Raw genomic sequence first — 22,437 nt, forward strand, 5'->3', positions numbered from 1 at the left:
ATTTATAAGTCGTTCCACTTTGGTTTTGTGGGACATGAAGATGCCAATGAGGTCAGTGGGGGAACTGCAGACTCTTGCAGAGATGAGGCCAAAGAAGCCTGTTGGAGTAGGAAGATAGGGAGCATCTAAGGTGCTGCACTCCTTTGCCACTCATGCAGGACTGCTCCCGGTGCATGGACTCAGGGTTCGCAGTGTCACCCTGAATGCTCCTTTTTCATTTTGAGTTTTCATTAGTCAAAGACTCCCAGGAGTTAGTGAGGATATTATGTTTATTCAAGACGTCTGTGAGCACATTTTTGAATATTTTTCTGCTTTCCATCTCGTAATATCTTTCTGTGGCAGAGGTCTTATTTCCAGTTCTATCACATGAAGATATTGCCAGGTGAATAGAGGAAAAGAAAAAAAAAGATGCTTTCAACACCTCTCTGAAAAAATTGCATCATTTGCAGTGAATCTTGTGAATTCCTGTCCCATGACAGCTCAAGTTGGATCAAATGAGAAGTCTGAATTCCTGCATGGGGAGCACCTATTCATCAAAATAGAAAATTGTCTTGGCATGTCCTTTTACAGAAAAATTAATTTCCTAAAGCACAATATTCACAGTTGTCATTTTTACAATGGACTCAACCAGCAATAAACTACTCACTGATTCTTATCTTGGAATTTGAACAACTTCAGATCTCACATTTACTTTGGTCCAAATATGGAGCTGCATTTCAGTGACTACTTTGTCCTGACCGGTGTAGCTAGAAATATTCCATGTTGTGAATCCTTGTTCTTAATTTTTTTGAACAATGTAACCCTTATGCTTGTGCTGTGCTTTAGAAGGAAGTCAACATACTTCTAAGATATCTTTAACAGTACAAATATTTCATTATAAGAGACAGGCGATGTTTAAATGAGAATTCATTCATAATTCATCATTCTCCCTTCCTCTAGTCAATTACCCTTCTAGATGGTTTGCTGGATTCTGGAGTGACTATTACTGAAGTACATCTGGAGCGTATCTTTGTATTTGGACTTATGTGGAGTGTTGGTGCCCTACTGGAAGGCGAAAGCAGAATTAAACTTGAGAAGTTTTTACGAAGCCATAACAGCAAACTTGACTTGCCTATTATTCCTGCAGATGCTAATGAAACCATATTTGAGTATCTTGTTAATCAGAAAGGTAAGAAAAATTAAATTATATTCTGTATACATTTTTTATTATTTTGCAGGCTCATTAACAAGGGTGTCTTTTAATACCCACTTCAATTACGTTTGCAAAGGTGGTAGCTAATTTGTTTTGAACAACTGCAGACCTTGCGGTGAAGGTACTAATGTGGTGTTAAGTAGGAGTATTCAGATTTACACACAATAATGCTGAACGTAAGATACATTATGGTGTGTTTCTGTGCTGTACATCCTATACATTCAATGTACTATTACTAAAAGATATTGGTTAGAGCAATATCAATTTCCTTTGGAATATCAGAAATTTACCTGACAACTACCTACACTCAGTGGCCATTTTATTAGCAATCTCCTGTGTATCTAATGAAGTGGTCACTGAATGTATGTTCACGGTGTTCCTGCTGTAGCCCATCCACTTCAAGAACTCCTCCAACTTTGCCTCCAACTTCCACACTGCTCTCATATTTACTTGGTCCATTTCTGACATCACCCTTGCCTTTCTTGATCTCTCTGCCTCCAACTCTGTGATTGTCTATCTACTGATATAGTTTATAAACCAACTGTCTCTCACAGCTATCTGACTGTACCTCTTCCTACCCTGTCACTTATAAAAATGCCATCCCCTTCTCTCAGTTCCTCCATCTCTGCCGCATCTACCCCAAGGATGAGGCTTTTTATTCCAGAACTACTAAAGTGTCTTCTTCCTTCAAAGAAAAGGGTTTCCCTTCCTCCATCATCAATGCTGTCCTCACACGCATCTCTTCCATTTCATGGTCATCTGCCCTCACCCCGTTGTCCCACCGCTGTACCAGGGATAGGGTTCTATTTGTCCTCACCTACCACCCCACTAGCCTCTACATTCAGCACATAATTCTCCATAACTTCTGCCATCTCCAACATGATCCCACCACCAAACACATAATTCCCTCCCCACACTTACTGCTTTCACCAGGGTTCGCTCTCTATGTGACGCCCTTGTCCACTTGTTCCTGGTACTGCAAGTGGAACAAATTCTACACCTACCCCTACATCTCCTCCCTCACTACCATTCAGAGCCCTAAACAGTCCTTCCAGGTGAGGCAATGCTTTACCTGCAATTCTGAAGGAGTTTTCTACTGTATCCAGTGCTACCAGTGTGGCCTGTTATATATCAGTGAGACCCAATGTAGAATGGAGCTGAGCATCTTCGCTCCGTCTGCCAGTGGGACCTCCCAGTGGCTGCCCATTTCAATTCTACTTCCCATTCCCATTCCAACATGTCAGTCCATGACCTCCTGTGTGATGATGCCACACTCAAGTTAAAGAAACAGTACATTATATTCCATCTGGGTAGCCTCCAACCTGATGGCATGAACATCAATTTCTTGAACTTACAGTAACTGCTCCCATCACCTTCTCCTTAACAATTCCCCATTCCTGTTTCCCTCTCTCACCTTATCCTTACCTGCCCATCACCTCCCACTGGTGCTCCTGCCCCTTCCGTTTCTTCCATGGTCTTCTGTCCTCTCCTGTCAGATTTGCCCCTCTCCAGGCTTTTACCTCTTTCACCAATCAATTTCCCAGATCTTTTCTTCACCGCCTCCCCCTCTCCTGCTTTCACCTATCACCTGCCATCATATACTTCTTCCTCCCCTACCTCCACTTTCTCACTCTGACTTCTCCCCATCCTTTCCAGTCTTGATGAAGGGTCTTGTCCCGAAATGCCCAGCACCAGCAATCATTCTAAGGTGAAAGTCACTTAGATCACATTTCTTCCCCATTCTGATGATTGGTCTGAATAACAAGTAAATTTCTCGACCATATCCACACACTTTTATGCATTGAGTTGCTGCCACATGACTGGCTGATTCGATAATAGCATTAATGAGCAGGTGTGCTTAATGAAGTGACCATTGCATTATTACTTGCCTCTATAACTTCTAAAGAGCAAAAATATAGTTCTCATGATTAAGTAAACAGAACCATGCCTAAATTCTATCTGATACTATCTAAGTCCTTTCTTCCACACTGATTATTTTATAGATTGGATTATGTTTACTATCTTATCTATAAGCATAAAAGTTCTAAATCTGTCTTTATTGTGGATTCTCCATTAACCTATATTGTCAATTCCAGTGTGAAATCTGATGAAGAGCCTTGGCCCAAAATATCGACTGTCTATTCCTCTCCATAGATGCTAAATGGCCTGCTGAGTTCCTGCAGTACTTTGTGTGCATCAATTCCATGTTTATTGAATTGTTTGGGCACTAAACAAATGTCAAGCGTTACAACATTATAAGACAAGAAGATTATACATATTACAGAATCAGAATACAGAACCAAAATCAGAATCAGTCGGGTATATTATCAAACATATATGCTGTGAATTTTTTTTTTGTTTTGAAACAATGCAAGACAAAAGTTCCTATCAGTTACAAAAATAAACAAATCGTGAAGAAGATGAATAACAAAATAGTGTTCTTGAATTCATGGACTGTTCATCAGTCTGAGGGTGGAGGGGAAGAAGCTGTTCCTAAAGTGCTGAGTGTGGGTCTTCAGTCCACTGTACCCCTCCCTAGTGGTAGTACAGGTTGAGAACCTCTTATTGAAAATTCCAAATGCAAAGTGGAAAATTCCACAAGGCATTGGGAAGGATCCCAGGTATGTGCAGGTCTCTATACACCATTGACAGTTCTGAGAAGTGACACCTCATAGATAGTGAACAGCAGTTAAAAAAAATAGGAAAACACTGTGTTAAAGCAAAAAGTGAAGATCTTGATTGTGTATTGAAAGAGTGGATTCATAAGCGTCAGAGTGAAAGTATGCCGCTTAACGGTATGCTGATCATGAAACAAGCAAAGATCTATCACAACAACAAACTGGAAATTGAAAGTAATTGTGAATCTTCAGCAGGCTGGTTGCAGAAAATTAAGAAAAGACATGGCATTAAAGTTTTAAAGGTTTGTTTATTTTATTTAGCAATACAGCAAGGAGTTGGCCCTTCTGGTCCTTTGAGACACACTACTCCGATAACCCCACAACCTAACTGAATTATGCCACAATGACCAATTAACCTACTTAGTATGTCTTTGCACTGTGGGAGGAAACTGGAGCACCTGGGAAAACTCATGCATTCTACGGGGAGAACGTACAGAGACTCCTTACAGAATTGAGCTCTCAACTCTGGAAAACCCTGGCTGTAATAGCATCACACTACATTACCATAAAGTGCCTGCAGATCATAAAGCAGCAGAGAAATTCACTGATGAGTTTGCCAGGATCATCACTGATGAAAATCAAACACGCTGAATGGCTGTATATGCGATGCATAAGTGTAAGACAAAGAATATTTACCAATAGCACGTAAATTCTGAGCTGGCGATCCCAAGCTATCTCATTGTTTATTCCAAACTCTGGAAAAAATCCAAAATCCAAAACACTTCCAGTCCCAAGCCTCAGATAAGAGGTGCTCAATCTGTACGGTGAAGGATGTATGTCTTAGATAGTGAGGGTTTTTTATGATGTTTTCTTCTTGAGGCACTGCCTCTTGAAGATGTCTTCAATAGGAAGGAGTGATGTTCCCCGTAATGGAGATGGCTGACTCCACGGCCCCTTACAGCCTCTTGTGATCCTGCACATTGGAGGCTCCTAAACAGACTGTGATGCAACCAGTCAGAATGCTCTCCATAATATATTTTTATAAAACAATAAATCCAGGGACAGTTTGAGAAATATCTTACTAGACGCCTAAGATAATTTAGCTTTAGGGCTGAACCTCTGCTTAACTCTCTTGTTGAAAAGTTGTTTGCCTTTTTTGTTTTTTGCTTCAGGTGAATGGGAAAACTGGAAAATATGGGTTCAAGAGTATCTTTACCCGGCTGATAGAGAGCCAGACTATAATTCAATTCTAGTACCAAATGTTGACAATATCAGGACTAACTTCCTTGTCAATACCATAGCAAAGCAATATAAGGTGAGTGCATGATAAAGAAGATTTTTGTAATTTCATGGCTGTAAGAAATGCCCAGGGAAGGTCTGGCACTGTGCTGTTAGCTTGCTTGTGTAGAATTCTCACTGATTTTCATGGTTAATGTGCATATTAGGAGTTAGAATGAGGCTGGTGGAGCTGTTGCTTCACAGTTTACAGGTTCAATCCTGACCTGTAGTGCTGTCTGAGTAACTACATGAGTTTCCTCCCAACTTCCAGAGACAAGTGTGTAAGAGTGTGTGTGCGTGTGTGCGTGCGCGGGGGGTGGGTGGTTAATTAGCTGCAAAAAACTCCACCAGTGGAGAGAATGGATGTAATCTGGGGAGCAGTATAGATGTAATAGTTCATGAAGTTTGGGGAGAATAACATGGGATTAGTGTAAAAGTTTTCAGAAGTTTTCTGATGACTCTGCCATAGTTGGATACATCAGCAAAGGGATGACGCTGAGTACAGGGCTACGGTGGAAAACTTTGTCACATGGTGCGAGCAGAATCATCTGCAGCTTAATGTGAAAAAGACTAAGGAGCTGGTGTTGGACCTGTGGAGGGCTAAGGCAGGCATCACACTACATTGGACCCCTGTTTCCATCCAAGGGGTCAGTGTGGACATGGTGGAGGATTACAAATACCTGGGGATACGAATTGACAATAAACTGGACTGGTCAAAGAACACTGAGGCTGCGTACAAGAAGGGTCAGAGCTGTCTCTATTTCCTGAGGAGACTGAGGTCCTTTAACATCTGCTGGACAATGCTGAGGATGTTTTATGAGTCTGTGGTGGCCAGTGCTATCATGTTTGCTGTTGTGTTCTGGGGCAGCAGGCTGAGGGCAGCAGACACCAACAGACTTAACAAACTCATTTGTAAGGCCGGTGATGTTGTGGGGGTGGAACTGGACTCTCTGACGGTGGTGTCTGAAAGGAGGATGCTGTCCAAGTTGCATGCCATTTTGGACAATGACTCCCATCCACTCCATGATGTACTGGTTAGGCACAGGAGTACATTCAGCCAGAGACTCATTCCACCGAGATGTAACACTGAGCGGCATAGGAAGTCATTCCTGCCTGTGGCCATCAAACTTTACAACTCCTCCCTTGGAGCGTCAGACACCCTGAGCCAATAGGCTGGTCCTGGACTTATTTCCACTTGGCACGATTAACTTATTATTATTTATTTATTTATGGTTTTATATTGCTATATTTCTACACTATTCTTGGTTGGTGTAGCTGTAATGAAACCCAATTTCCCTCAGGATCAATAAAGTATGTCTGTCTGTCTGTCAAAAAAAGCTTTGCTTTGTGTTCATTCTGGACTTGGTAGGCTAACGGATCAATTTCTGTGCTATGGTGCTATCACAGTTAATGACATACCTCTATTGCCTGAGGGATATAAAATAAAATAAAAGAACTTTGCCATGTTTGCCTTCCCCAAATACTCGGAGTGAATTGTATTTTACCATTTAAACTAGTTTGGCAGGGGGTGAACCAGAGCACCAGGTCAGCAAGTGGAGAGAAGGAGAGGAAGGTAGATGTCAGGGCCAGTTAAAACAGACAGGAGCAAAGTGATAGATACAGTGGAATGGATAATTATGACAGCATTAGGCAGAAGCTAGGGAGAGTTAATTGGGAGCAGCTGATTTTGGGCAAGTCCATATCTGACATGTGGAGGGTGTTTAAAAACCAACTGCACAGAGATCAGGATGGGTATGGCAAGGTAAGAGAACGTTGCATGTTTGAAGAATTATTGAATTTAGTCAAGAAAGAAAAGGAGAAGTATATAAAGCTTAGGAAACTAAAATCAAACAGAACCCTTAAGGATTATAAAGAAGACAGAGAAAAAGCTCAAGAAGAGAATTAGAAAAGCCAGAAGGGGCCATGGAAAGTCCTTGGCAAATAGGATTAAAGAGAATCTCAAGGCATTCTATACATGCATCAAGAGCAAGAGGATAATGAGGGTGAGAGTAGGAACACTCGAAAGACAAGAGGGAACATTTGCTTGGAGGCAACGGATGCGAGTGAGGTACTTAATGAGTACTTTATCTTAGTATTTATCGTGGAGAAGGATGTGGAGTGTATTGAGATGTGGGCATTTTGAGGTAAAGGAGAAGGCAATCTTGGGTCTGTTATAGAGTATTTGGAGGATAATTCCCTGGGGCTGATGGGATTACCTCAGGTTATTGAGAGAGGCAAGAGAAGAGATTGCTGGGGCTTGACCAATATCTTTGTCCACTCTAGCCACAGGAGAGGTTTCAGAGGACTGGTGAGTAGCTAATGTTGTTCCATTATTCAAGAAGGGAACCAGGGATAATCCTGGAAATGATAGATCAGAGAGTCTCATGTCAGTGTAGGAAGTTACGGGAGCGAACTCTGGGATAGGTTTTAAGAATATTTTGAAACCATGACCTAATTAGGGAAAGCCAGCATGTCTTTTTGCAGAGCAAGTTGTATATTACTAACTTGATTGAGTTTTTTGCAGAGGTGATGAGGGTGATTGACAATGTAGAACTGTAGATGTTGTCTACATGGATTTTAGTAAGGCATTTGACAAGGTTCCTCATGGGAGGCATTAAAAGATTAAGGTGCATGGGTTCCATGGTGAATTGGCCACTTAGCTTCAGAGCTAGCTTGCCCATAGAAGACAGGCTAGTGGTCAAAGGGATGTATTCTAGCTTGAAGATCTCTGATAAGTGGTGTTCCACAGGAATCTGTACTGGGACTTCTGCTGTTTGTGGTTTATATAAATGACCTGGCTGAAAATGCAGGTGGGTGGGTTAGCAAGTTTACAGATCATACAAAGATTGGTGATGTTATAGATAGCATAAACGACTGGCAAAGGATACATCAGAAAAAAGATCAGTTGCAGATATGGGCTGAGAAATAGCAGATGGAGTTTAACCAGTCCAAATGTGAAGGTTTGCACCTTGGTAGGTCAAATGTGAAGAGGCAGAATACTGTTAAGGGAAAGGCCCTTAACAGTGCTGATGAGCAGAGGGGCCTTGGGGTCCAAGTTCATAGCTCCCTGAAAGTGGCTACGCAGATGATAGGGTGATAGGCATGCTTGCCTTTATTAGTCGAGGAATTGAGTTCAAAAGCCAGGAACAAAAATCTGAGGAATCTTTAGGAAATCTGTAGATGCTGGAAATCCAAACAACACATACAAAATACTGGTGGAACACAGCAGGCCAGGCAGCATCTATAAGGAGAAGCACAGTCGACGTTTCGGGCCGAGACCCTTCGTCAGGACTAACTGAAAGGAAAGATAGTAAGAGATTTGAAAGTAGTGGGGGGAGGGGGAAATGCGAAATGATAGGAGAAGACCGGAGGGGTGGAATGAAGCTAAGAGCTGGAAAGGTGATTGGCGAAAGTGATACAGAGCTGGAGAAGGGAAAAGATCATGGGATGGGAGGCCTCAGGAGAAAGAAAGCGGGAGAGGGGGAGCACCAGAGGGAGATGGAGAACAGGCAAACAATTAAATATGTCAGGGATGGGGTAAGAAAGGGGGGGCATTAACGGAATTTAAAGAAGTCAATGTTCATGCCATCAGGTTGGAGGCTACCCAACCGGTATATGAGGTATTATTCCTCCAACCTGAGTGTGGCTTCATCTTGACAGTAGAGGAGGCCATGGATAGACATATCAGAATGGAAATTGGACGTGGAATTAAAATGTGTGACCACTGGGAGATCCTGCTTTCTCTGGCGGACAGGGCGTAGGTGTTCAGCAAAACGGTCTCCCAGTCTGCGTCGGGTCTCTGCCCATCACTCTGCCTCTTCTCCATCTCCCTCTGGTGCTTCCACCCCCCCCTTTCTTTCTCCCAAGGCCACCCATCCCATGAACCTTTTCTTTCTCCAGCTCTGTATCACTTTCGCCAATCACCTTTCCAGCTCTTAGCTTCATCCCACCCCCTCCTGTCTTCTCCTATCATTTCGCATTTCCCCCTCCCCCCTAAACTTTCAAATTTCTTAGTAACTTTCCTTTCGGTTAGTCCTGATGAAGGGTCTCGGCCCGAAACGTCGACAGTGCTTCTCCTTATAGATGTTGCCTGGCCTGCTGTGTTCTACCAGCATTTTGTGTGTTGTTCAAAAGCCAGGAAGTTATGTTGCAACTTTATAAAACTCTGGTTAGGCCACATTTGAAGTATTGCATACAGTTCTGGTTGCCCCGTTATATGAAGGATGTCGAGATTTTGGGGAGAGTGCAGAAAAGGCTTTCCAGGATGCTGCCTGGATTAGAGGGTGTTATGTTTGTTCCTGATAAAAGACAAACTTAGTGTGTTTAAAAACAAATACATCTTTACTCGGGACACTCCCACTCTGACCTCAGTTCAACACAAGCATGTGCGGACCACATCCCAATGTCATGCCAGTTCCAGGTGAACCATCCACATTGCCCACTGGGAACTGAAGTTTTTTATTATGTACACACATAAAATACAGAGGGCATGTGCTGTCACTAGAGGATGAGCAAACTTGGGCTGTTTTCTCTGGAGTTGCAGAGACTGATGGGAGATCTGGTTATAGTTTAGAAGATAATGAGAGGCATAGCTGGAGTAGACAGGCAGTATCCTTTCCCCAGGATTGAAATGAGGGCATGCATTTAAGGTGAGAGGGGGTAATTTCGAAGAAGATGTGAGGGGCAATTTTTATATGCAGAGAGTGGTTGGTGCCTGGAATGCACTGTCTGAGGTGGTGATGGAGGCCGATACATTGGCACTTCTAAGAGACGTTTAGAAAGGCACATGACTGTGAGGAAAGAGGAGGATGTGGATATTGTGCAACAGAAGAGATTAGTTTAGATACCCATTTGATGAAGGTAGTCCTGACGAAGGGTCTCGGCCTGAAACGTCGACAGTGCTTCTCCTTATAGATGCTGCCTGGCCTGCTGTATTCCACCAGCATTTTGTGTGTGTTATTGAGTACAGGACATGGGATGTTATGTTGAAGACGTCTAAGATATCAGTGAGGCCTAATTTGGAGTACTGTGTGCAGTTTAGGTCACCTACCTACAGGAAAGATATAAATAAGATTGAAAGAATACAAGAAAATTTACAAGGATGTTGCCAGGTCTGGAGCACCTGAGTTATAAGGAAAGATTGAATAGATTAGGACTTTATTCCTTGGAACGTAAAAGATTGAGAGGAGAATTGATAGAGGTATACAAAAATTATAAGGGATATAGATAGGGTAAATGGAAGCAGGCATCTTCTAATGAGAACACTCACAAAATGCTGGTGGAACACAGCAGGCCAGGCAGCATCTATAGGGAGAAGTGCTGTTGACATTTCGGACCGAGTCCTGACGAAGGGTCTCGGCCCGAAACATTGACAGTACTTCTCCCTTTAGATGCTGCCTGGCCTGCTGTGTTCCACAAGCATTTTGTGTGTGTTGTTTGAATTTCCAGCATCTGCAGATTTCCTCGGATTTTCTAATGAGGTTGGGTGGGACTACAACTAGAGGTCATGGGTTAAGGGTGAAAAGTTTAAGGGGAACATGAGGTGAAATTTGTTCATTCAGATGGTTGTGAGAGTGTGGAACGACCTGGCAGTATAAATGGTGCGTGCAAGCTTGATTACAACATTTACGAGAAGTTCGGATAGTTAAATGCGATAGGGAAATTCTTGACAGTTTTTAGAGTAGGTTACATGGTCGGCATAACGTGTGCTGAAGGGCCTGTAATATGCTGTAGAACTTTGTACGTGAATGGCAGAAGTATGGAGGACTATGATCCGAGTGCAAGTTGGTGGGAGTAGGCAGTTTAAATAGTTGTGGTTTGAACTGGATGGGCCAAAGGGAGTGTTTCTGGCTGTACTTTTTTTTCTATGACTATAACTTTGAGTCCTGTGGTCTATTTCTTCCTTAATTAGTCATGTGGGACTTGCTAAATAAAAGCAATGCTCCCAAAGCTAAAGTGCCTTGGATGTTGAGGAACATACAGAGCAAGACAATGCAGAAAATGAACCTGAGAGAGTTTGGCATTGTAGAAAGCAGTTCTTAGCAGACCACATGCAGACTTCACACATACAAGATCTGGCCACCCATATCAGTCTGTAATACAAAGTACCAGAGTAAGATACGTAACTGAAGAATCTGATACATTCTGCTGTTAGATGGCCACCCCTCCAAGCACAGGAAGTACAGACAACAAGTTTTAGGTTATATGACCATTAGTTTTGATTTTTATTTCCTTCTCACCTTCTATAATGCATGTTTTATTTAACTTATATTTTTCTTAAAGTACCCTCACCTTTTTCCTCCATGGTTTATCAAATGAAAACTATTTAGTAAATACATTTATATATTCCTGTCAGCAAGTTTAAAACAATGCATCTTAACTTGCGTTAAGCATAGACACATTTTAAATACTTACTGCCTTTGGGATGTAGAAATCACCATAAGTACTGAAGGTGCAGAGCAACCCTCTTACCCCTCTGTTTTGAGTTTTCTAGCTGAACAAATTCCCCGCATTACTCTGTGCCACTGCTTTCTAAGTTAATATGAATACTTAAACAGTATGGTAAGTGCTTCCTTAAATCTCAACAATTTAAAAAATTGAAGTGTAAATAATTGGTGTGTACTGAATGGAAAATAAAAGTAATACTTATTAATTCTGAAAACCACCAGCAGGTAAAGATCACCTTTGGGAAGGAAATGCAGCTTTTTATCAACCTGGCTTGCCAGTAAAACTCCTAAGTTTTCAAAAGCAAAATAATGTGGGAAATACTGCTGGCAAATTAATTTTCTGATTTGTTTTTGCAAACTCTGACAGGCAGTACTTCTGACTGGGGAACAAGGAACTGCAAAAACAGTCATGATTAAAGGTTATTTGAAGAAGTATGATCCAGAGGAACATCTCTCCAAATGTCTGAATTTCTCTTCTGCCACAGAGCCCTACATGTTCCAGGTAACATACAATTTAATAATAGGAATTATTAGTAAGCCCGATAGACCCAGTGCCTGTAAATAACTGTAAGATATCTCCTTTTCATCATCTTCAGTGCCTAAAGTATGGTGCCTGGGTTTCAGCATAATACTTCAATTTGTAACCAGCAACTTATCAAGATTCAGCCAAGTTTTCTTTATTTTATATGCAATGGCTGAGAGTTTTTTTGGTGCTAGGAAGGTTGTATTAAGTACTTGGAGCAAATCAGTCTGGGTATGTTAGTTTTTGGAGAGCATGACACCTCCAATTTTTATTGTATTTGAGCAAAAAAACTGTAAGATAAAATAGGTGTACCATCGCAGAGCAAGATTAAAGATTGGGCAGGTTGCAAGTCTGAGATCATAGTACAGGGAGACGAGAGTGGGAAGAAGAGAATAACTACGGGTAATTATTTGGGATGAGATCGGGACCTCAGGAGGAAGTGGACAATCATGGTGTGGTTCCACATGATGGCTTTTGCTGCTCATTTGTGGTTATTGTTGAAGTCAGAGGTGACAAGACAAATAAATGAAGATAAAGCAGTGGATGTGGTATATATGGATTTTAGTAAGATGTTTGACAAATCATCCCATTGTAGGCTCATTCAAAAATTCATGAGGCATGGGATACATGGAACCTTGGCTGCATTGATTTGGAATTAGCTTGCTGCGGAAGACTTGAATGAGAAAGTGGAAGGGTTTTGCAATTGGAATGGGTTTAATGTTGTCACATGTACTGAGGGAGAGTGAAAAGTTTGTCTTGGATACTGTTTATACAGATCAATTCATTACAGAGTGCATTGAAGTCGTACAAGGTGAAGCAATACATTGCACAGAGTAACAGCTGCAGAGAAAGTGCAGTGCAGGTAGACAACGGGTTATAACAAGGTAGACTGGGAGGTCAAGAGTTCATTTTATCATACAAGGGAACTATTTCAATAGGCCTGGAACAGCAGGATAAATGCTGTCCTTGACCCTGGTGGTCTGTGTATGTTATATCCAATATGAGAGGGTAGAAAAAAAGAATGTCTGGGGTCGGCAGGATCTTTAATTGTGTTGACAGCTTTACTGAGGCAGTGAGAGGTGTAGACAGAGCCCTTGGAGGGGAGGTTGGTTTCCATGATATGCTCACAACTCTGCAGTTTCTTGCACTCACTGGCAGAGCTGTTTCCTTACCAAGCTGTGTTGCTTCTAGATGAGATGCTTCTCTATGCTGCATCGATAAAGATGGACAGGGACGTGCCAAATTTCACCAGCCTTTTGAGGAAGTAGGGGCATCAGTGAATTTTTTTTTTTGGCGAAATCTATGTGTTTGGACCATGACAAGTATTGGTGATGTTCATTTGGAGGCACATGAAGCTCTCTTCCTTGTCGAACTCAGCAGTACTGACATTGATAGTTGTATGTACATTGTTCTGCCTTCTTGAAATCAATGACTAGCTCTTTTGTTTGGGAAAGGCTGTTGTCATGACACCGTAAGCTCTCTTTCTTTCTATACTCTAACTTGTTATTTGTGATACAGCCTAATATGGTGATACCATTTGCAAACTTGTAGATGTAGTTGGAGCAATCACAAAATAAAATCTGTATTTTCACACAAAACTCTAATATCTATAACAAATGCTTGGTAATGCATTTTGGATCCTGGTTACTAATATTTTTATACTCAGTTTGATTGAATACAGATGAAAGAAATGCTTGAAGATAATCTAGTGACAACATATTCTTGAATCTGGGAATAAATTATTTCAAGGGCTGTAAACCTTAAATTAAGCAGACAGTACTGAAAGGCTGGCAATTCAGGCAGCACCTGTGGGTAAAAAGGTAGTGAATCTTGTTAATTCACTATTAAAACAGGAAGTCGCACAGATATAAAATTATTTTTGAGGAAGTAAGGGAAAAAGCTAGAGAAGATCTGAACAAAGCAAAGATTGTTCCATGTTGAGCACAAAGAGACAGGGATAGATTGGACTTGCACAGTTCCTACTACTACAGATATGCTTTTGGGGAATGAGTAGAGTTGAAAGAGAGATTGCTCAAAGTGAGAACAAGTTCAGCCTGGTGAGGGTAGTTGTTTGTGGTCGAATAACTGGTTTACTATTGTCACATGTAGCTTATACAGTGAAAAATCTTGTTTTTGTATGCCAGCCATGATGCACCATCAATAACTCTCTCTGAGACAGGAAATATCTGGCAGACAATAGTTGGATATTTGAAAATGGATACATTACCCAGAAGAAATAGGAACAGATGAAAGAGTTGGCATTTACAGTGTTGCCTGACCTGCTGAGAATTCCCAGTGATTTCTGTCCTTGAGCTGTACTGTGAAGGCTGTGACATTTGGAAGAGTGCTAAGACTACCCATGTGGTACAACAGAATAGCACTGAATTGTTTATCAGATTACTCATTTTGTGTACTTTGCAGATGGACTCTACATGTGAGTATGATATAATAATTTGGTGACTTTTTCTCAATTATATGCATTATCTTTATAGAGAACTATTGAAAGTTATGTGGAAAAACGAGTGGGAAGTACATATGGACCTCCCAGTGGACGGAAAATGACGATATTCGTTGATGATATCAACATGCCAGTGATCAATGAGTGGGGAGATCAGGTAAAATATTCTTTGACTGCATATCATGTATCTCATGCAAACCACAACCCCATTCCCTCCTCGCTTCAGCAAGAACAGAGTTCCCCTGGTCCTTATCTTTCATCCCACCTGCCTCAGATTTACTGTTTTCAGTTCCAGCATCCACAGCAGTTTCCAATACCAGTTTCATAATTCTTCTCCTCTTTCACCATATGGAAGTAATCATTCTCTTTCCCCACTTTGCTCTTTCAACTCCCTCCCCCTGCACCTCCCCCCACCAATCTTACTGCACTTTTTCACAGAGGAAATGAAATATTTGTCTCTTTACCCACCATTCTGGGATTCAAGCAATCTTTCCATGTAAAGCAGCAAGATACATGCACTTTGTTTCTGTCAAGTGTGCTTCATTTAGTAATTGCAATGTGATATCCCTTCCACTGGAGAAGCCAATTACAAACTTCGATTGTGAAGTGCTTATGCCCAGTCCACAAGAATGACCCCAAGCTTCCAGTCGCCTGCTGCTTTAATTCAGCATGCTGCACCCACTCTGACTCTGTGTCCGTGGCTTTCTGCACTGTTACAAGGCCCAAAGCAAGCTTTTGCACAGCATGTCATCTTACGTCTTGGCACTTGGTAGCTTTCAGGATCCTGTATTGAATTCTTCAACTTTAGATAACTTACTCTTCCTTTCAGTCTGCATCAGAACTCCGTCATTTCTGCCAGTCATTATTTTTGCTCAGTTTTTCTTTTCTAATTCGTCTAGACTCACCTGCCAGGCATGTCTTGGAGCCTTGCTATGAACAATACATTACAGAGAGAAAGTAGTCTAACTGACTGTTAATTCACTTGTTATTGCCTCGTCAACCATGTTCTTTTTTTCTAACCATCATTCCCCCGTTTCTCTGCTACACTGATGTGATTTTCTTTCTTTCCCAGACCTGACAAGGGTTCCTCAGCTTGAATGATTAACTGTAACACTTTCCACAGATGCTGTCTGTGGTAAACCATGTATACCTGTCTGGACACACCCCTCTGCTGACTGCCCCTGTGGCTCCTCCCACAGACCCATATATAAAGGTGATTGGGGCACTGCTCCTCCCACAGTCTTCAACATGGTCGTGCCCGTTTTCGCTGTTAATAAAGGCCTATTATCTTGTACTCTACTTCCAGTCTCCTAGAGTTATTGATAGTGCATCACTGTTTGACCTGTTGATTGTGTCCAGTATTTTCTATATTCAAATGGGACAATGTTGTTTACTGAATGAATGAGCTTGGTACAAAGTAACCTCAGTCAATTTATCATGATTAGGAGCCATATGTTGAAATTTTTAGATTATTTTAAGAAGTTAACTTAAGTATCTTTTTTCAGATTACTAATGAAATAGTTCGTCAGATGGTGGAAATGCAAGGAATGTATAACTTAGACAAACCAGGAGACTTTACTAAAATCGTTGACGTGCAATTAATGGCTGCAATGATCCATCCAGGAGGCGGACGCAATGACATTCCTCAGCGGCTGAAGCGACAGTTCACAATCTTCAACTGTACACTCCCAACTAACTCCTCCATTGATAAAATCTTTGGTAAGCCTTGTCTAGTTTCTGTAAGATCCCTATTTTTGAGCAGTCAATACCACTGTCATTCTGATGTATGTTGAGCTCATCAATGTTCTGTGCTATGTTCTGTGACATCTCATTGTCACCCAGAACCTGTATTCTGGCAGGAAATTTCATTTATGAATGGGTTGAAACAGCAATGAACTCAAATCGCATTTGCAGCGGGAGATCTAGTTAACTTTATTCATATGACTTGCACCAAATTCACCCATCTGCAGTTCCTTGCAAACCATGTTAAAGAACTGGAGCTGAAGTTAGATGACCTTCGGCTCATACAAGAGAATAACAAGGTGATAGATAGGATCTACAGAAAGGTAGTCACCCCTAAGTTGCAGGTGGCAAGTAGTTGTTGGCAGGGGGAGTGAGCTACCAGGGGAAAGCCACAGCAACCAGGTCTTTTGCACTGTGGCTCAGAAGGGAAGGGGGAATAGAGGAGTGCGGTAGTGATAGAGGATTCCATCATTGGAGGAGCAGGCGGCAGATTCTGTGGATGTGAAAGAGATATGCAGATGGAGTGTTGCCTCCCAGTTGCCAGGGTCAGGGATGTCTTGGATTGGGTCCACGACATCCAAAAGGGGGAAGGTGAAAAGCCAGAATTAGTGGTACACATTCGTACCAATGAAATAAGCAGGAAAAGGAATGAGGTCCTGAAGAGAGAATATAGGGAATTAGGTAGAAAGCTGAAAAGCGGGACCTTAAGGGTAGTAATCTCTGGATTGCTGTCTGTGCCAGTGAAGGTTAGAATAAAATGAGTTGGCAGATGAATGTGTGGCTGAAGAATTGGTGCAGGGGGAGGGGTTTCAGACTTCTGTATTATTGGGGTCCCTTCTGGGAAAGGTATGACCCGTACAGAAGAGATGTGTTACACCCCAACTCAAGGCTGTCCTTGGAGACAGGTTTGATAAGAGCAATTGAGGAGTGTTTAAACTAATTTGCCAGGGAGATGGGAACCAGAATGGTAGATCAGAGGATGGGGCAGTTGGTATTCAAGTAAATGCAGTGTGTGAGAGACTGTAAGGAAGGTTAGGCAGATGACAGGACAAAATTGAAGTTAGTGGGATGGTTTGAAGAGTGTCTTTAAACTAAGTAGTAGGTTCAACAGTTTGGAAAAGTGTGGAGAATATAGAAGGGATGGAGAGTGCAGGGGAGATTACAAAAATCTCCAGAATAAATGAAAAAAAACAAAACATTTAGGAAGGGTTATGAATTTAACTTCTTGTAACACGGGGGCAAAATTGAAAAGGGTGAAAAGATTGAAAACTTTCTTAGAAAGTTGTGAAGATTTGGCATGTCATCTAAAACTTTAAGAAACCTCTGTAGATTTTTGGTGGAGAGTATATAACTGGTTGCATCACAGCCTGGTCTGGAAACACCAATGCTCTTAAATGGAAAAGCTTACAAAAAGTTGTAGATATGACCCAGACTATCACATGTAAAGCCCTCCCCATCACTGAGCACATCCACTTGGACTGTTGTTGCAGGAAAGCAGCAAACACTATCAGCGACCCCCACCATCCAGGCCATGCTCCCTTCTTGCTGTTGACATCAGCAACAAGGTACAGGAGTCTCAGGATCCACACCTTCAGGTTCAGGAACAGTTATTGTCCCTAAACCATCAGGCTCTCGAACCAGCAGGCATAACTTCACTCAGCTCCGCTTGCTCTTCACTGAACTGTTCCCACAACCCATTGACTCACATTTATGTTCGCAATATTTATTATTTTTTTTCTTATTTTTCCTATTTTTGTATTTGCACAATTTGTTGTCTTTAGTACATTGGTTGTTAGTCAGTCTTGTTGGGTGTGGTCTTTCATTAATTCTATTGTTTTTCTTCTATTTACTGTGAATGCCCACCAGAAAATGAATCTCAGTATTGTGCATAGTGACCTATACGTATTTTGATAATAAATTTACTTTGAACTTTGATGAATATAGTGAAGGTGTTATATTTGAATTCATACAGTATACGGAATAATGTTTTGTCGTGCAGTTAGAGATTGGCAGATGTGACGTTGTGGCCATCTCACATGGCTGGAAGAAGATTGTTGTTTGGCGCTTAACATCCAAGGATACACATTGTATCAAAAGATTAGGCAGCTAAGCAGAGGGTGTGGGGTGACTCTGTCAGTAAAAAATGAAATCAAGTCCTTCAAAAGTGATGACAGAGGATCAGAAGATGTAAAATCTCTGTGGGTAGAGGCTAGAAACTGCAAATGTAAGAAGATTCTGATGGGAATTGCATACAGACCTCCGAACAATAGCCAGGATGTGGAGTACAAATTGCAACGGGAGCTAGAAATGTCACGTAGAAAGGGCAATGTAACGGTAATCCTGGGGGATTTCAATATGCAGGTAGATTGAGAAAATCAGGTTGGTGCTGGATCCCAAGAAAGGGAATTTGTGATGGCTTTTTCGAGCAGCTTGTGGTTGACCCCACTCGAGGAAGGCGGTTCTGGATTGGGCCATGTATAGTGAATCAAATTTGATTGGGGAGCTTAAGGCAAGGGACTCCTTGTTATGGCCCTGATCATAACATGATAGAATTCACTCTACAGTTTGAGATAGAGAAGCTAAAATCAGATATATCAGTATTACAGTGGAGTAAAGGGAAATACAGAAATGTGATAGAGGAGCTGACTGAAGTTGATTGGAAGGGGACACTAACAGGAATGACGCAGAGCAGCAATGGCTGTAGTTTCTGGGAACAATTTGGAAGGCTGATAATAGTTACATCTCAAAGATAAAGAAGTATTCTGAAGGTAGGATGAGGCAGTGGTGGCTGATGAGAAGTCAAAGACAGCATAAAAGTAAAACAGAGGGCATATAGAGCAAATATTAGTGGGAAGCTAGAGGATTGGGAAGCTTTTATAAACCTATGGAAGGCAACTAAAACGCAATAAAGAGTGAAAGATGAAATATGAAAGTAAGTTGGCCAACAATGCAAACGTGGATATCACATGTTTTTTCAGTTATATAAAGTGTAAAAGACAGTTGAGAATGTATATCACTCTGCTAGAAAATGATGCAGGGGTGGTAGTAATGGGGACAAAGAAATGGTGGACAAACACAATGCACATCAGTCTTTACCTTTGAATTCAATCAGCAGTATGCCAGAAATTTGAGAGCGTCAGGGGCAGAAGTGTAGGTGATATTATTAAGGAGAAAGTGGTTGGAAAGCTGAAGGGTCTCTAGGTAAATGAGTTACCTGGATCAGATGGACTATACCCCAGGGCTCAGAAAGAGGTAGCTGAAGAAATTGTACAGGTATCAGTAGTGATCATTCAAGAATCACTAGATTCTGGAATGGTTCCAGAGGACTGGAAGATTGCAAATGTCACTGCTCTTTAAGGGTGGGAGGCAAAAGACTGGAAATTATAGGCCAGTTAGCCTGACTTCAGTGGTTGGTAAGATGTTGGAGTCCATTATTAAGGATGTGGTTTCAGGGTATTTGGAGGCACTTGATAAAATAGGCTGAAGTTAGCATGGTTCCCTTGAGGGAAGATCTTACCTGCCAAATCTGTTGTAAGTTTTTGAGGGAAAGAACAGTCAGGATAGAGACAGGCAATACTTGAGTTTTCAGAAAGCTTTTTACAAAGTACTGCACATGAAGCTGCAAAACAGGATAGGAGCCCATGGTATTACAGGCCAAGTTTGTGGATGATACAAAAATAAGTGGAGGGGCAGGAAATGTTGAAGAAACAGGGCAATTGGTCAAATTGGGAGAATGGGCAAAGAAGTGTCAGATGGAATACAGTTCAGGAAGTGTATGGTCATGAAATAAAGGTGCAACTATATTCTAAATGGGGAACAAATTCAGAAATCAGAGGGGTAGAGGGACTTGGGAGTCCTCATGAAGATTCCCTTAGGGTTACTTTGCAGATTGAGTTGGTGGTAAGGAAGACAAATGCAATATTAGCATTTGTTTTGAGAAGGCTAGATGATAAAACCAGGGACATAATGCTGAGGCTTTATAAAGCAACGGTCAGATCTTATTTGGAGTATTGTGAGCAGTTTTGGTCTCTCTATCGAAGGAGGGATGTTCTGGCATTGGAGAGGATCCAAAGGAGGTTTATGAGACAGATCCCGGGAATGAAAGGGTTAACATATGAAGAGCATTTGATAGTTCTGGGCCTGTACTCACCGGAATTTAGAAGAATAAGCAGGGATCTCATCAAAACCTATTGAATATTGAAAGGATAGAGTGGACATGGAGAGGAGGTTTCTTATCATTGGCAGGTCCAGGACCAGAGGGTACAGCTTCAGAATACAAGGACGTCCCTTTAGAACAAGATGAGGAGGAATTTCTTCAGCCAGGAAGTGGCGAACTTATGGAATTCATTGTAATAGAGGCCGTGCAGGACAAGTCATTCAATATATTTAAAGTGGAGATTGATAGGTTCTTGATTTCGAAGGTTATGGGCGGAAGACAGGGGAACATGGTTGAGACGAATAATATATCAGCCATGATGAAATGTCTGAGTGGATTCTATGGACCTATATCTGATCCGGTCTTATGGTTTTATTAGGTAAAAATAAGTGGTATGTGATTTAGTTTAAGGCTAGTGTTAAACATTAGTTACTAATCCTTTTGTTTAGTAGCACAGCATATCTCCCAAAGTAGAGAATTGTCTATGGAAGCTAAAGTTTAGAAGGTTGCTCAAGGAAGAGGTCTCCCACTCCTTCTAAAAAATCTCCCTTAAAGCCTTAAAATAAGCCATTAGATGTTGAAGTCAGCATGGCATTCAGTTTCAATGCATTCCCCTTTTTTGAAAATAATAGTTAATGACTGCACTGTCATACATATAAAATATTGTTTTTAGACAACAGAACCACACCATCCTTTAGCCTACCTGCCTATCCTTTTGATACTATGTATACCCTTGGATGTTAAGGTCCCAAATGTAATCTTCTTTCAGCCACAACTCAGTGATGCCTACAACATCACACCTACCAATCTCTAACTGTACTCATACATCTTCTACCTTATTCCGTATATCGCATGCATTCGAACCTAACACCTTCAGTCCTGTATTCATCACCCTTTCAAACAGTAGTCAGGACGTGGGCTATAAATTACAGCGGGAGATGGAAAATGTATGGCAAAAAGGCAATGTTACGATAGTCTTGGGAAATTTTAATATACCGGTAGATTGGTAAATTCAGGTTGGTGCTGAGTTTGAATCCCAAGAGAGAGAATTTGTAGAATGCTAACAAGATGACTTCTTAGAGTAGCTCGTGGTTGAGCCCACTAGGGGATCGAGCTATTCTGGATTAGGTGTTGTGCAATGAACTGGATTTGATTAGGGGGCTTAATGTAGAGGAATCCTTGGGAGACAGTGATCATAATATAATCAAATTCACTCTGCAATTTGAGAGAGAGAAGATAAAGTCAGATGTATCAGTATTTCAGTGGAGTAAAGGGGATTACAGATGTAGGAGAAAGGAGCTGGCCAAAGTTGATTGGAAGGGGACAGTAGCTGAGATGATGGCAGAGCAGCAATGGCTGCAATTTCTGGGAGGCTCAGGATAGATATATCCTAAAGAAGATGTATTCTAAAGGCAGGATGACACAACCCTGGCTAACAAGGGAAGTCAAAACCAACATAAAAGCAAAAGAGCAAAAATATATGAACAAAAATTAGACAGAAGTTGGAGGATTGGGAAGCTTTTAAAATCAACAAAATGCAACTAAAAAAGACATAAGGAGGGAAAAGGTGAAATATGAAAGTGAACTAGCCAATGTCCAGGAGGATACGAAAAGTTTTTTCAGATATATGAAGAGTAAAAGAGAGGCAAGAGTTGATATTGGACCACTGGAAAATGACACTGGAGAGGTAGTAATGGGGGACAAGAAAATGATGGATGAACTGTTTAAGTATTTTGCATTGGTCTTCTCTGTGGAAGACGCTAGCAGCATGTGGGAAGCTCAAGCATGTCAGAGGGCAGAATTGAGTGCAGTTGCTATTACTAGGCAGAAGGTGATTGGGAAGCTGAAAGGTCTGAAGTTTGATAAGTCAGCCGGACCAGAATAGATTACACCTCAGGGTTCAGAAAGAGGTAGCTGAAAAGATTGTGGAGACATTAGTAATAAGCTATCATGAATTACTAAATTCAGGCATAGTTGTGGAGGACTAGAAAATTGCAAATACCTCTCCACTTTTGAAGAAGGG

The 22,437-nt window shown here is 41.4% G+C and overlaps 1 protein-coding gene across 1 annotated transcript in view; it reads left to right on the forward strand.

Annotated features, from left to right (window-relative positions):
• The window catches only part of LOC132401347 (dynein axonemal heavy chain 8-like), a 674,688-nt gene that overhangs the window by 369,157 nt on the left and 283,094 nt on the right, over nucleotides 1-22,437 (forward strand). The window contains exons 51-55 of the mRNA XM_059983476.1: nucleotides 940-1,168; nucleotides 4,983-5,125; nucleotides 11,902-12,036; nucleotides 14,550-14,672; nucleotides 16,021-16,234. Of these exons, the coding sequence (XP_059839459.1) occupies nucleotides 940-1,168; nucleotides 4,983-5,125; nucleotides 11,902-12,036; nucleotides 14,550-14,672; nucleotides 16,021-16,234 (844 nt within the window). The remainder of the gene's footprint in view (nucleotides 1-939; nucleotides 1,169-4,982; nucleotides 5,126-11,901; nucleotides 12,037-14,549; nucleotides 14,673-16,020; nucleotides 16,235-22,437) is intronic.

This window comes from Hypanus sabinus, chromosome 10 (genome assembly GCF_030144855.1).
Source record: "Hypanus sabinus isolate sHypSab1 chromosome 10, sHypSab1.hap1, whole genome shotgun sequence".
In the NCBI taxonomy this organism is placed as follows: Eukaryota; Metazoa; Chordata; class Chondrichthyes; order Myliobatiformes; family Dasyatidae; genus Hypanus; species Hypanus sabinus.